Source organism: Equus przewalskii, chromosome 13 (genome assembly GCF_037783145.1).
Source record: "Equus przewalskii isolate Varuska chromosome 13, EquPr2, whole genome shotgun sequence".
NCBI classification, from domain to species: Eukaryota; Metazoa; Chordata; class Mammalia; order Perissodactyla; family Equidae; genus Equus; species Equus przewalskii.
The window spans coordinates 45,323,191-45,339,361 of record NC_091843.1 but is presented as its reverse complement, the minus strand read 5'-3'; the positions used below and the strand labels follow the sequence as shown (position 1 = coordinate 45,339,361).

General features: G+C 43.2%; 1 protein-coding gene across 1 annotated transcript in view; it reads right to left on the bottom strand.

Annotated features, from left to right (window-relative positions):
- The window catches only part of FBN2 (fibrillin 2), a 236,490-nt gene extending 223,815 nt beyond the window's left edge, over positions 1–12,675 (bottom strand). The window contains exons 1-4 of the mRNA XM_008530057.2: positions 11,790–12,675; positions 10,887–10,969; positions 6,051–6,149; positions 3,022–3,117 (exon numbers count right to left, since the gene is read on the bottom strand). Coding sequence (XP_008528279.2) covers positions 3,022–3,117; positions 6,051–6,149; positions 10,887–10,969; positions 11,790–12,043 — 532 coding nt within the window. The 5' untranslated portion in view covers positions 12,044–12,675. The remainder of the gene's footprint in view (positions 1–3,021; positions 3,118–6,050; positions 6,150–10,886; positions 10,970–11,789) is intronic.
- Between the last annotated feature and the right edge of the window lie 3,496 nt (positions 12,676–16,171).

Sequence of the window (16,171 nt, the reverse complement as noted above, 5' to 3'; positions counted from 1 at the left end):
CATTTTCAAGTATATGCTGCTCCTCTGACCCAGCGCTTTTCACTTTCCCCTAATTGGAAACTGTGGTAACGTCAATATGGTTTGGTACAAGGACAGAAGAACACAAGAGCCCCTCCTCCAGGAAGGGAAACTCCTTTCCATCCCCTTGCTTCCTACTTCTGCATGAAGGGCAGAGCAGAGACACACCTGCAAGAGCTCTTCCTGCAGAACCTTCAGGAAATACACACACACACACACACATACACCCCAGACAGTACAGCAGCTGAATTCAGGCTAAAACTTTCAAGATAGATTTGAGTAAATACGCTGAAAGAGGAGCTGAGGCAAGACGTTTCCCCCTGTAATTCTAAAGTAATTATGATTTTTCTCCCCTACAGAGAAAAAAGTTGAGTTTCAAAAAGGATAACTGTGTCTCTTCTCTGGCTACTGAACTCTGTGAAACAGACATACGACCAGATCTTCTTTTTGTAGGTGTAAAAAAAGGTATAAATCTGCCTGCTTATAAATACTGTGTTCATAATAGGCTTTTTCTTTTCTTATGATTATAAACTGGGGTCCACTGTATAAAATTTGGAAAAACCTGAATGTATGAAGAAAATACAGGGAAAAAAATTATCCATGAACAAAGAAACTGCTACAATTTCTGTTCCACTGTTGTCCAGCTCTTTCCTGCTCTTGCCTGGCCAATCCTAGCCTAAAAACATATTACATTGGCATCTCCTATTTTTGCAAGAAAACTGGCCTCAATGTACTGTATTCTCTTAAATACTTTAACACTCCATTTCCTAAACTTCAGTCAATATCAGATTACCTTAACAGCTTTTGCCATACTTGAGAATCACCTATATAAGGGGTCTACAAACTATGGTCCACAGGCCAGCTCTGGTCCACTTGTCTATTTTTGTACCATGAACTAAGAGGGGTTTTTACATTTATATGTGGTTGAAAAAACCAAAAGAAGAATAATATTTTTGTGACATCTGGAAATTATATGAAATTCAAATTTCAGCATCCATAAATTAAGTTTTGCTGAAACACAGCCAAGCTCTTTCATTTACATATTGTCTATGGTCTCTTTTGCACTACAACAGTGGTGTTCAGTAATTGTGATAGAGACCATAAACTCTAACATATTTACTATCTAACCTTTACAGAAAAAGTTGGCCAACTCTTGACCTTAATAGGATATTTTTCTTTAAATTGATTATTTATCTGAAAATTTTTTAAAAGAAAACTTTATAGCACTTACAAACAGAAAGCTATGATTACCCTAACTAGTAGGTAACTGGTGAGAATGTAAAATGGTGCAGCCGCTATGAAAAACAGTATGGCAGCTCTGCAAAAAATTAAAAATAGAATTACCATATGACCCAGTAATTCCACTTCTGAGTATATATCCCAAAGAACTAAAAGCAGAGACTCAAATAGATGTTTGTACACCTATGTTCACAACAGCATTATTCACAATAGCCAAAAGGTGGAAGCACCTCAAGTGTCCATCAATGAACGAATGGATAAACAAAATATGGGATATACATAAAATGGAATGTTATTCAGCCTTAACAAAGAAGGAAATTCTGACCATGCTACAAGACGGATGAACCACGAATGAAATTATGCTAAGTAAAATAAGCCAGTCACAAAAGGACCTATACCATATGATTACACTAAGTGAAGTATCTAGAGGACTCAAATCCGTAGAGACAGAAAGTAGAATGGTGGTTGCCAGGAGCTGAGGTGAGGGGGAAACGAGGAGTTAGTGTTTAATGGGTATAGAGTTTCAGTTCTGCAACATGCAGAAAGTTCTGTAGATGGCTGCACAACAATGTGAATCAACTTAATGCCACTGAACTGTACACTTAAAAATTGTTAAAATGATAAATTTTATGTTACATATATTTTATTACAATTTTTTTTTTTTTTAAAGATTTTATTTTTTTTTTTCCTTTTTCTCCCCAAAGACCCCCGGTACATAGTTGTGTATTCTTCATTGTGGGTTCTTCTAGTTGTGGCATGTGGGACGCTGCCTCAGCGTGGTCTGATGAGCAGTGCCATGTCCGCGCCCAGGATTCGAACTAACGAAGCACTGGGCCGCCTGCAGCAGAGCGCGCGAACTTAACCACTCGGCCACGGGGCCAGACCCTATTTTATTACAAGTTTTAAAAAATGTTTTAACTGTAACAAAAATGAAATAAGATTAAAACAAGCTAGATATTTGTGCACACCCAAGATTTGGTCTTTCTATGCTAAAAAGGTTGATGAGCAATTCCCGGGGAGGCCTTGAAGATAATCAGTAAAACTAGATTTTGCACCTGATAAAACGCAAATGAAGTGAAAAGGGACTTTCCTACTACTTATGAATCAATTTTCTTTAATGTCATCCATACTTAAAAATATGGGGATTCCCAATTTTGGAAACACTAACCTAAAGTATTCCCCAGTAACATGCCATAATTGAGGAGCCCTAATCCTCACATCCTTGCCAGAAGGGTATTTCTTAATTAGTACAAGATGTTTTCCGGTGAGTAAAGATAAGAGCTTTACTGGATTAAAGCTCCCTCTTTGACAACAACATCTGATTTTCAAAAAGGCATTTCATAGCCCTGTACTGTGGTATTAAATAATTAAATATATTGGAGCAAAGGACACTTGTAAGATTGGCTCATATACATATAAATATAGAGAGAGATATCACACCAAACTTCACTACTTTTTCAGGAAAGTATACAAGAAAAATAAAAGATAAAAGAAAAACAAGTAAATATGTACTTATGATATGTGTCGGATTTGATAAAGCACCAGTGGTATTCAATAACATCAATAGTCCAAAAATTTTAAAAGAGTTACAAAAAAATATTATAGGATGAAATTAGAAATTTAGTCATAAGGTATGGCTTACTACTTAAAATTTTTTCTTTAAAGGATCATAGGATTTACATGACCTTAACTTATGACTGAATATGAAATACACACTAAATCAAATTATTTCTAATAAATCAAGTCTATTCTGATGTTCCTTACGTTGTCCACAATAAGTTCCAATATATCCCTTCTGGCACTGGCAATGGTCATCTGCACAGGTCCCACCATTCATGCATCTAACATTGCACTGCTGAACTGCAAAGAGCAACAAAAACCATAAAAACATCAATCACCAAAACAGTAGTTTCTGTGAGAGTTATAAAACTACACTAAATATCCAATTCAATGACAAATATATTTTACAGATGTAAATGTTATGACCCAAGCATATCTCTATTTATTTGTTGTAAGTGCACACATGAGCATATCTGTTACAACATATGTTATTCAGTATGCATTTAAAATATATTACACTTTCAGTGTTAAAGGAAATAAATATAAGGGGACTAGTAGCATAGTTTCTAAGGTGCAGGAGACACACATGTATCCATTCAGAATGCAGGGGCCAAGTGCCTGCCATATGAGCTCGGTGCCCTGCTGTCATGATAGACTCTGTATCCACCCTCACGGAGCTCACCTTCCCTTAGGGAGACAGACAAAACACAAGTAAATAAATACCATAGGGTCATTATAGATTGTGATAAGTTCTCTGAAAGAAACTGTCTTGTGAAGGAGAATAGCCTGCAGCCAAGGAGGAATCTATATACAGGATCCAGACAAGACCATTCAGACGTGACAGTTAAGCTGAGTTCTGAAGAACTAGAATGAGCCAGGCATGAGAAATACCACGGACGAAACTCACAGTAAGAGGAGCCAAAAAATCAAAAGAGCTTAGGATAGCAAAGGGTTTCCTCTGTTTGAAAAATTGAAAGATTCACATGATTATCAAGTGGTGGATTGAGAAGAGAAGGTCTTAGAGAAGTAGGTGTAGGCCAGCCAGGTAATGCAAGGCCTCCTTGGCCACAGACAGGTTTGCAATATATCCCGAATACAACAGGGAGTCATTGAAAGGTTTCAAAAAGACAGTGAAGTGATGTGACTTATATTTTTAAAAGATGACTCTGGCTACTCTACAGAGAATGCAGTTGAAGAAGGAAAGAGTAGAAGCTTGGGAACCCATCAGGTGGTTATTGCAATAGTCCAGGTGAGAGCTGAGGGTAGCTGAAGCACATGGTATAAGTGGTGATGGAAACGGGAAGATGGATTTGAGATATATTTTTCAGTAGAAGCTAGAGGTCTTGTTAAAAGAGGTGAAGTGAGAGAAAGAGAAGCAGTTGCTTAAACACTGGGTGAACGGTAGAGCCATTTGCTGAGGCAAGCAAAACTGTGGAAGAGGTAGACCATGGTCAGCAATGCATCAAGTCTCATGCTACCAAGTTTCAGATGCTTACTATATATTCAAGTGGAGATGCTGAATAGGAAAGGGAACACGTGAATGTGAAGCTCAGTGGAACAATCTGCTCTGGAGATTATCATCATGAGTTAGCAACATATTAGAAGTAGTTGAAGACAGATATGTAAATGAGTTCACCCAGGGAGGACAGAACTCTTGGGAATACCAAACTTTGAATGGAAGGCTAATGAAGAAGATGCAGAAAGGAGACTAAAAAATAATCATCAAGAAAAGGAGCATTGTGGGCCATTGATATTACGCAAGTGAAGGGAAAAGAAAGTATTTCAAGAAGCTAGTGATTAATGCTGCTAAATGCTTTAGGGAGGTGGAGGAGGATAAGGATTTGAAAGGACAGAAAAGTTCCTGATGGAAAGGGAGTGAGTACTCAAGGCCAAGTGAATTCATCGATTCCCTACTAAATTATATACCATAAACTGAGGGTGGGCCAGTGAACGTTCAGCTGCCCAGGGAGAGGAATTATGAAGTTGAATTGTAAAATTTCTCCAGGATTGGGTTTTTTGCTGAGGGCATACCTGAGAAAACTAAGAGAATAGGATAACGAAGATATAGGCAAGGTATCTTCCTGTATCAGACAAGTGAGGCTCAGGAAAGTGGTGGAGGAAATGTGCTAATCAGGGGGGTCAAGAAAGTCTCGGCAAATTTTGAATAATAGGTTATGAAGGACTGGGAAAATGACAGATTATTTTCAAAGAAAGTGAAATTAGCGTTTTAAGAACTTTCATCAGAAGACAATGACATTTGTTGTATGAATCTTGAATCTTATATTCCTGAGTCAGAAGGATTCACTATTACCTTTTCTCAGAGCCAGTTTGTAGACAGAAATGTTAAAAATACATCAACTTCAAGCTCGTTTGAGACGGACATAAAGATTTATTTAATTCCTGAACAATTAAATAAAGAATATGTGTTTCTGCCTTGTTATAATGTTACCTTAAACACTGGCCTCCAAGATTAATCTTGGACCTCAAAGACCCAACAATTTCTAACTGGATCATCAATAACACAATCTTGATCCACTGTTACAGTGATCTTCGAGTCGTTGGGGGTTAATGTGTGTAAAGCAAAATAAGTTAATATATGTAAAGCATCTGGTCAGGACACAATATAGATGCGTTGTCATCCCAATCCTCTTATCCTTTCCCTTAGTTAACCCACAAAACAGGATATGAGCCACAGGAGTTAAACCACGGCAATAAACAGAGCCTAGGGTTTGAGTCCATAGGCTTAGGCATCAGAATACCTGGATTCAAATCTATGTTACACTGGGCAAGTTATTTAACTTACGCATGCCTCAATCTCCTTCTCTCTAAAATGGGGTAATAATAATAATAGCTGGTAGTGTTCACTGAGGATTCAATAAAATGATGTAGTCATACACTTAACACAGTACCCAGCACACAGTAAAATCCCAGGAAGTTATAGCTATTATTCACCAAAAACTACTTCTCCACTGAATCCAGGCTCTTTTACTGCACAGACACAAGTTCTGGACCAGAATTAAATCATTTTTCTTAATGAAAATCATCAGTCCATTGTCCCTTAGTTGTCGGTGGCAATAACTAAGCTGCCAAAGTTTTTTACTCCAAAGATTAATACAGACTTGGTTAGTGAGGAAAATAATCAAGGATTTATAGCATCATTGAAAAGAACATTTAGTATTTACTCAAAAGCTTAAGGGTAATGCAGTAAATAGGGTTACATATAAGAAACATACTTGATTTTGATCCACAGGTCGGTGATATTTGGCCACTTGAACAAGTACACATGTTAGGACGGGAACAAAATCCATCTCCACAACTATTTCTACAAATTGCTGCAGAAAGCACAATAGGAAAGAAAATGAATAATTAGGTAATAAACCATAGTTCACAAAACAAGAAAGCTACGGTTAAAAAACATAAACTTGAAAAACTAAGATATAAAATATGTGATATATGTTTAATTTCAGATATGCAATAAAATTACCCATTTTGGATATGAGAGTAAGTCTCACAAGTATCCTTATGATAATGGGCAAAAAAATGAAGCTATTCCAAGTTCTATAATCCTAATTCTTTAACTCTGCTTTCAATAATCTTTTCCATTCAAGGCAGAGATTTATATGCAGAATTCACCACGAGAAGTCAGTCTTGGTCCCAGGAAGCTGGGAGGGTTGAGGAAATCCAAAGGTCCTGCATAACCTCGGAAAACACAGCCCACTCTGTAAAAGACCTTCACAGGAGACAGAGAATGTGAAATTGGCTGAGCCAGAGACTCCAGGCCCTAATGACTTGGCCAAGCCCCAGGGGTTCCATGCACATTCCTTCCCGGCTGGTATCTGACCTGCCCCATCATCAATCTTTGTTCCCCTTAATAATTCCCTCTCTCCTTCCTCCAGCCTTTCTTCTCCCATATTATCTCCACAACCTAGCCTGTTCCTGCTGCTCAGAAAAGCTTCTGCGACATTTTGATGGAGGGAGAGTCAAAGCCTCCTGCAGCTGTGACCTCCAAGGTATGAGGGTCATCACAGCAAAGAATGTTGGGCTCACTGACACAGCACATACCATGTAGCCTCAAAATCGTTAGCCGAGTGCCTTCAAATGGGAAGTCTCTCCCATATTTAGAGTCAGTTCACTTAGGAGCTGAGAGATTTATCACTATACTCACAATTGGATTCTGTCTTTGTGCACAAAGGCTATGTGCTTTCATACTCCATGATGGATGCATGAAGACAAGAAGAGGAGAGGCTGGGAACACCCTGAAACTAGCTGTAAACATTTATGTGAATGCGCATATGTGTCTTTTGCTAGGGAGGGGTGCCACAACTTTCAAAGAGATCTGAGACCCCCAATAATGTAAAGAGCATATTTTACAGAAGCAAACTAATACAATAACTGTTTTTCTTCTCCAAATTGCTTTTCAACATCCACGTAATATGGTCAGCATCTCCATTAGTACGCCTTATAAATGAAAATGTCATAGATCAGGGCATGAAGGTAGAAAACTAATTCTAGGCAGGAACATGGTTCCTGCCATGGATTTGATTATTAACTCTTAAAATATACTAGAGTTGCTGATCACCAATAACTTTCCAATGATAAATGTTCACTAAAATACTGTTTTATTTCAAAGCCCCCTCACTCCCAGCAGGCAGACATTTAGTCTAGGCTCAGCTAATATACAAAGTGGCCCTACCCAGGTCCTAAAACCAAAGAAGGCCTGATGGGCTGCAGACTGGTCATCCTCAGACAGATCCGTGTCATGGCCTCAGGTGTGTGCTCTACATCGTGAGCCAGTGAGAAGCAAGAGTGCTTAGGCCTTTTCTCCTCACACTCATCTCAGACTATGGTATCCCCCACCTAAATATCTGTCCCTTTCACACCAGGAGGCCCAGAAATATCAGAGGGAGAGGGAGAAAGGACCTGGGTGTGGGGATTTCAGCGATGCTGGGAGAAGATGCACAGCACAGTAACTACAGGATAAGCAAGAGGTCTGAGGCGGAGTTTTTGTTCTGCCAATAACCCACCGTAAGCTTGGAAAAAAACCCACAGCTTCTCTGGGTTTAGTTTTCTCGTTGGTAAAATAAAACAAAGGGATTATACTGGCGTCTTCTGATGTTTCTTCAGGTCTCAAATGCTATGATTCCTGGCCAACCCCTCCCCACAGTTATTCCAATGATCAAAATGCCCTTCATAGCATCATTTCACAATAAATAAATTAATAAGCAAACTTTCCCATTGCTTCACGTTCTAATAGATCAAAAAAACAAATGGAAAGTGAGAAAGTCAATTCCATCCTTTTGGAAACAAATACTTGGAAGTTTGGAAGTACTTCAGTGATCTTTGCAGGCCACAATTAAGAACAATAACAACAAAACACAGAGACTCAAACAAAATGCATTATGTTTCCAGTAGTTTGAGAAATACACTTTCTTTTAATATCTTCGTCTACTCATGAAGCCTACTCAAGGTCAAACATTAAAATTCTAGAAGTTTACCATTTTAATATCTTTCTACAGGAAAAGAATGCTGGTGTATAACTGTATGAGAAAATTAATCTTTGGTCCTCATTTTCTATTTGTGTTTTACTTACTCTCCTTTCGTAAGTTGCTCAGAGCTTTTCTTTTGCTATATGGTGGAAATTCAATAAATATAAGAAATAATTTATTATCATTAGAAAATCTTGGAATCAAAACTCTTGATTTTGATTTTTACCTCCCCATATTATAATTTTTTTTTTTTTGAGGAAGATTAGCCCTGTGCTAATTGCTGCCAATCCTCCTCTTTTTGCTGAGGAAGACTGGCCCTGAGCTAACGTCCATGCCCGTCTTCCTCTACTTTATATATGGGACGCCTACCACAGCATGGCTTTGCCAAGCGGTGCCATGTCCACGCTGGGGATCCGAACCTGCGATCCCCGGGCCACTGAAGCAGAACCTGCAAACTTAACCACTGCGCCACTGGGCTGGCCCCACATATTATAACTTTAAATGTCAAAATAAATGGACTACTGAATTTAATGCAGAAAATTAAAAGTTAAAATTTAGGTGAGACCCATACAAAAGAATACAAAGGCATTACGGTCTCCTTCTATTTTGTGTACTTTTATACTCCTGGGTATTTGAATTACTTTTTTAAAGTGCTAATAAATATTTTTGTAGATATCACTTGACACAAGTGTAGTAAAAGTTTCTTGCAGATATAAAGATCATTTCAAAGTCTATGCTTTTTATAGCCTTATGCTACATGCACATTCCAATGTATTTCATAAGCACCCAAATATTTCAAGTAGTAGAAATGTAGGCTACAACATTCACTGTTACTCTGAGATTGCCAAAGCTGCTCTTCTAAACAAATAAAGGGTACAATGTTACTCAAAGACCAAAAGTATTTAAAGCTGACACTCAGAGGGCCATACATATATTTCTACTGCAAATATTCTGGAAGGCTCTGTTCTCTGGAATTCCCATTCCACACTGATCCAATAAAACCTGACTTTACAGATTTTCAACACGTACCATAAACGGATCCCTTCTCCTCGGCTGCTCTCCAACTCAATAATGGCAGTCACATTCATTACATTTAGTGAGTCAGACTTTCCGTTGTGCCTAAGTCACTCCCGGCTAGTATGGCAGGTGTGTGGTGAGTGACGTTAGCTGTTTCAGGATTCTAGGAACCATGTAAGTGTAAAGCAGGCATGGTAATGCCCTACTGGCCTGAAAGAGTAAACGCACCCTCCATAAATGCCTCACATCCATGACTTCTGTGCTGCAGAGAAAAGAATGTAATCCCTTCTTTTTTTTTTTTTTAAACAAAAGCAAAGGTATATAATCAAAGGGTTTATTTTAAATATTTATGAATCACTTTAAAGAACACAGTGGTTGTTTCCTATTTTTGCCTCATTACTGGAAGTTGTGGGATTTTTAGGGCAGAAAAAATAATAAGAAACTAGTCTTCACAACACTTGAGAGTTCATTCCTTTTTAAAACCTGCACTGAAATAACATTAGGGGTCCATCTCAAACCCACAAAACCAATAAATATAGAGTCAGAGATGCCACTACATCCTCATTATCCCAGGGCTAGTGTGGCTGGCCCTTTTTCTCTGTTCATAGTTGCATAATTATCTTTTCCCTGGAGAACACTGAGGTCAATCTAAAGTCAAGACTGGTTCTAAATGAATGTGCTGTCTATGATACCTGGCACCCCTCCTGAAAAGACGAATGTGGCTGCGCTATACAAACATACAGGAGACGGCCAGTCACACTTCAACTCACAAATTCACAAGCACAGGAAATAAGACATCCCACAGGCCATCACCGTGAGGCTGATAACTAATGACTTCTCCAATCAGAACTTGCAGAGCGGGGTACACTTCAGAAACTGAATCAAATAATCAAGGCTTTTCGGGTCAGATATGCAGAACTTTTAAAGTTCTAAGGAAATCTATTGTACACTATGAGGTTTGGGGGTCAGGAAATTCTAAATTCAAATGCCTTTCAAAAAAAAAAAGCAAAGCCATTTGGAACAGTCCTCTCATTTAAAAATTTTGTTAACCTGGGTCAACTCTAAATCCGTTAGAGTGCTCTTTTTATATCTATGTTATGTGGCTGCTGAGATGAAACCAGGGATAATAAAGTGGTTTTGTACAAAGGCCTAAGAAAGCTTGATATTCAAGGCCTAAACCTCAAGCAGAGTCAAAAGGCAGATAATTTACATAATCACATTGCGGTCTTATCTGGACTCTTAGGAAAAGTGGTTTTGAGTTATCTAGGGAATTGCTCTACTCCCCCTTCAGTTTTTATTAATAGACATAGAAAGATAAAACTTCCAAGTATCTTTGAAACCTTTATCATTATTGCGCTTCAACAGAGTCTAGAAGTGAAGTCTAAACTGATGCAAACCGGCTGCTTCTTCCCCACCATTCAATCGGAGCCGAGTCCTAATTATCACAGCTATGTGGCCACTCGATTCTAAATGCAGCTGTGTGTCCAAACGACTGAATGCAAGAGGTCTGCCCTGAGACAGGGCCGAGCCAGCTGCCCCAAGCTGAGATCCCAGCCAAACACTCACGGACAATGCACTGGTTTCCTCCAGGGAGCGTCTTCCAGCCCGGGCAGCAGTAGGAATGGAACCTGGATCCGCACACGTTGGGCCTGCGATGGACAAGCCAGGTCACACACACGTAGACGGGGTGAGGTAACATGTTAACGGTTTTCGTAGACAAAACTCTGAGCGAGATTTCAGTACAACAAACCAACCAAAACTACCCTTCAAATTCTTGGGGCTTGGGGCGCAGACGTGGAAGTAAATGGGCTAGACGCTGGAATGGGGGAGGTTCAGAAACGTCTGAACACTGTCTTTCATCTGTCCTCTGTTGCTGCCTTTTTAAAAGGGGAAAAGAAACATGGAAACATATAATTTGCTACTATTCCAGCCTCCAGAGGCAGAGAACAAAGGGAACACTCCGTTTCCAAAGTCCTTACTCTCGTCCCCAGATCCACCCCTCCTGGATCAACTGTTACTTTGGCCCCGACGTGTCAAGGAAGGCGCGTCGAAAGGTCGAGCGCTCGGGTTGGTGATTAGAGTGAGCTGTAAGCCCCCCACACACGTCCTCAAACAAAAGACTCGGGAGCGGCGCCCCCGACGGTGGGGAGCAGGCAGGCTCCACCAGCCCGGGCGCCGGGTGGACTCCAGCCCGCCTTCCGCCGGACTTTCGGAACCTGTTCCCGCACCTCGGGCTTCGCATGCGCTCTGCGATCCGCAACCGGGGGCCTCCGACCCAGCCGCGCCCAACTCCCCGAGGGAGCGCTTTTTGCCGGCTGAGCTGCCGAGGAGAAGGGGGAGGCACTCCTGGGAGTGTTCAGGGTCTCCTGGCGAAGGGGGCCGCAGCTCTGGCCGCCAGAACTAGGTTCAGGCAGGGATGAGATGGAAAACTGCCAAGCCAGGTTCCCCCCGTGCCGCCTGTCCACCTACCCTCGGAGCACGTCCTGCTGTCCTCGCCTGCGGACGCGGGTGGTCGCCGCGGCACCTTCCTCTCGGTACTCGGGCACCGCGAACCCGCCTTCGGACCCCGCCGCCGCGGGCCGGACCTGTTGCGGCGGCGACTGGGGCCGGGGCGGCTTGGGCGGCGGAGGCTGGGGCTGGCCGGCGGTGCCCTGCGCCCAGAGCGCCACGCAGCCCAGCCACACGAAGTAAGGCTGGAGACACAGCCGCCGCCGTCTCCCCATCGCGGGCGCCGAGAGCGCGCGGACCGAGGTCCGCGGAGAGGGAGCGCTCAAAGACAAAATCTGCGCGGCCCGAAAAAAGTCAGGGTCTAACAAGCCCTTCGTCGGCTCCCGAGGCTCCCCTGGGCTCGGGCTCCCTGCTCTGGCGGGAGCCCCGGCCCCCTGGCTGCCGGCGGGGCGCGGGTTCTAGGGCAGCGGGCGGCGAGGCGCGGCGGCGGAGCGGCCGGCAGCCCCGCGCGGTCCACGTTGCATCCCCCGGGCCACGGCCCCGAGCGACTACAGGACCGCCAGCGGGCGGGGGCGGGAAATTACAAAAGTAACCCGAGCAGCCGCGGCGTAAAGTTACAAAGAAAGCGGACCTCAAAAGAAAAAAAGGGCCTGCACGCAGCAGCGCGGCGAATTCTCGTGCGCTACGGGCACAGTTCTTGGAAAGCTGCAAAAGTCGCCCGAAAGAAGCCGGCAAGCAAACAAAAGTCGCCCCCGAAAGAAGAGGAGGGTCTCCTCCCGGCTCGCCCGGAGTCCCGCGGGGCAGCGACGCGCCGGCGGCGGCTGAGGACCGGGCGGAGGTGCGCGGGGCCGGGGCGAGCCGCCGGTGAGAGGGAGGGCGGGAGGCTGGCCGCCGGGGAAGATGCGGCGGGCGAGGGCGCGGCGCGGGGGTTTTGAGGCCCGGCGGGGCGCGGGGCGGGCCGGCGGGCGGCGGCTGTCAGTGGGGGCTGGAGCGCAGCCGTCCACACGTGGGGCGCAGCCCGGACCGAGAGGCCGGCGCAGAGTGGGCGGGGACAGAGTAAGGGGGCGATCGAGTGGGGAGGAACAAGGGGAGCTAGGGGCTGGGGGAGGGGAAGAGGAAGGAAGGGGATAGGGTGAAGGGAGGAGACAGGTCTGAGATTGGGGAGAAGGGGGGCGAGCCGAGAGAGGAAGGCCAGGGCTGGAAGAGGGGTTTGGAAAGAGGGATTGGCGAGCCCGGGTGCGAGAGGAAATGAGCGGGGGATGGGGGCGAGGTTAGGGCGAGGAGAGAAGTGGGAAACGGGAGGGAGGGCCGGGGGGCCGGCTGGAGGGGGCGAGGCGCTAGTCGGCTTTGCTTCCCGTCCCCCTCAATTGGCCGCTAGCTCTGTTTTGACTGCCTGTACAAAGCAAGCAGACGACGGGGGAGGGGGCGGTTAGGGACCGGATTTGGGAAAGGAGGCATCAGCCCCTTCCACTCCCCCTCGGCCCTCGCTGGGCCGCGGACAAGGGGCCAGGGTCTCTAAACGCGTTTGCTTGGCTAGATCCGCAGCTGAACTTCCCACCGGGCAGAGGCCACAAGGTTGAGGATGAGAATGGGTCCTCCCGCAGAAACTCAGATCAAGACCCGGGGTGGGGGGATTCGCAGCCAAGCAGGAATAGAGGCTCGAGCGGGAGTTGGCTGCAACCTCAATCTGAGAAGGCCGGGCCTTCCCTATCGCCCTCCTACCCTCACCTCCCCACCCGGAGCGGCGTCAGTCTTCGGGACCGGAGAGGGGCTGGGCGTTTCCTGATTGAAATGCGCCCTCGGCCTCCAAGAGGGAGCTCGGGCGGCCGCGGGGGTCCAGGCAGAGTGCAGGCGCCGCGGTCGCCAGGAGTCCGCGCAGGGGGTGTGCTCCTGGCGGAGCCTGGGAAGGTCTCTGCCCGGGTTTGCAGCCAGAGCCTCTGAAATGTTGGGGTTGGGGGGGTGCGCAGGGCAGGTAAATGGGTCTTGGGGCATATCCTTAGTTCCTGGCTTGGACTCCTGATTAATGATTAAACCCTAGCAATTGGTACATCCAGGCTGGCGACTTGCCCTCTGAACCCTTAGAGCTGCCTCTGCCATCATCTGCCTTTGGGGTCTTCCTTCGTGGCCCTGCTTTCCTGAGGTCTCTGGGAATCCTAGTCGTTTCTCAGTCCGTGGCATTTCATAATTAAAAATCAAACACCCTTGAAAACTAGGACTGACCATCCACGCACAATTTAGAAAACAATACAAGAGAGCAGTGTCTGGATTATTCAGGCCTAGACAACTTTGCTTTAAAGATACATGTACAGAAAAAGATTTTTTTCCTGGCCGGAATTGCCCAGATGTGCTATTTGGCAGCCAAAACTCTCTGAGAACTGGCATACCTCCCCCCTTTATTTTCCCAACCTAGTCAGACAAAGAGTCTTAAGGTAGTAGCCCTTCTTACAATATTCTGGTAAGGCGTAAGAAAAAATAGGAGTCACATAATTTCATGTGGGACACCAATTTGTTCAAATCCAAAGAAATTAAAGACAGCAGTAGAGGTACTTGTTATGCATTATGCTTCGAGGAAATTTTTAAAAAGTTAACTAAAAGAGCTAAATAAAGTAACTATCTCCTGAGTTAAAGCAGTGTTTCAATCATAGACTTTAAAACATTTAAGCCATAAAATGGGCTTTCATTTAATACTTAAATGGCTTCATCGTTCAGTCCTGTCAATCACATCAAATCCAAATGTTCTCAGATTGCGTATGTGTTTATCCTTTGACTCAACAATTCCACTTTTAGAAATCTGTTTAAAAGATACACAGGCAAAAAAAAAATGAAATGATGAATGTGTTAGTCTGTTTATTGCAGCACTATTTGTAATAGCAAAAGATTAAAAACATAAATTCCCCATCAATAAGGAACTGGTTGAATATAGCTTAATCCATTCAGTGGAATACTATTCAACTGTAAAAAATGAATGGCGATCTCTCTCTCTACTCCTGTGGAGTGATCTCCAGAATACACGATTCAACTGAAAAAAAACGAGGTGCAGAGAGAATAGGCAAATCCATTGAGACAGAAAGAAGAATAAAGGTTACTAAGGGCTGGCAGTGCAAGGGAATGAGGAATTATTGTTAGATGAGTACAGAGTTTTTGTTTAGGATAATGAAAAAGTTCTGGAAATTAATTGTGATAGTTGCACAACATTGTGAATGTACTTAATGCCACTGAATTGTATACTTATATATAGTTAAAATGGTAATTTTTATGTATATTTTACCACAATAAAAAAATTTAATGCTGGGGCCGGCTGGATGGCACAGCGGCTAAGTGCGCACGTTCCAGTTCAGCGGCCGGGGTTCACCGGTTGGGATCCCAGGTGCAGACATGGCACCGCTTGACAAGCCATGTAGTAGGCGTCCCACATATAAAGTAGAGGAAGATGGTCACGGATGTTAGCTCAGGGCCAGCCTTCCTCAGCAAAAAGAGGGGGATTGGTGGCAGTTAGCTGAGGGCTAATCTTCCTCAAAAAAAAAAAATTAATGCAAGGTGCAGGATATTGTGCATTCTATGCTAACTTTTGGGGCATGTGTATGTGCATTTTCTAGAAATGGAAGTATAAATTAATAGAAATGATTATCTTAGGATAGAGAGAGGATATGGAGGAAGAGACAATGATGGAAGCTAGACCTTTCTAAATATGGCTTGTTTTATAGCTCTAACTTTGGAACCATGTATATTTTACATAATTAAAAACAATTAAATTTTAAAAGAACAATGCATAAAAATTGAAAACTAAAACAAATGAACCTATTTATCACATTGGTGGCATAACCAGAGAGAATAATTATTTAAAGTGATATGTAAACACACTATTTGGACTGTAGATCTTTAGTAGGCTATAACCTAAGGGTGAAAGGAATCACAAAGAAGTTTGAAATTGCATTCAATGGTGGTAACATGAGAGAGAGAGAGAAGGAGATAGATACTAAAAATCATGATTTCAGCCTAAACAAAAAGAGATTAAATATAAAATAAAAATGTTGTAAGCTTCGAGTTAAAAAGCCAATATGAAATCAGAACTTATCTTTATCTTAAAAAAAAATGCATTTCCTGGTCCTACACATCAAAAAGACCTGGAAGTAGTGATAACCCAACAATAATAAACACTCATTGTGCCCATATTGTGGTCTCTAAATACCATTTCCCAGTAAAAGGAATGTGAGCTCCTTGGGTAAGTGTCTAATTTCAGGTCTGGAGCAGGAAATATGTAAGATGAGTCTGGACTGTCTTGTCTTACTTGAAAGCAAGGAGGTTATCAGACTATTAGGGTCAAGTCAAAAGGAAACTGAAGCTAACTTGGAAAAGATCTCACTAACCGAAGATGAGAAAATTTGAGTGTCAAAAAGAAAAAT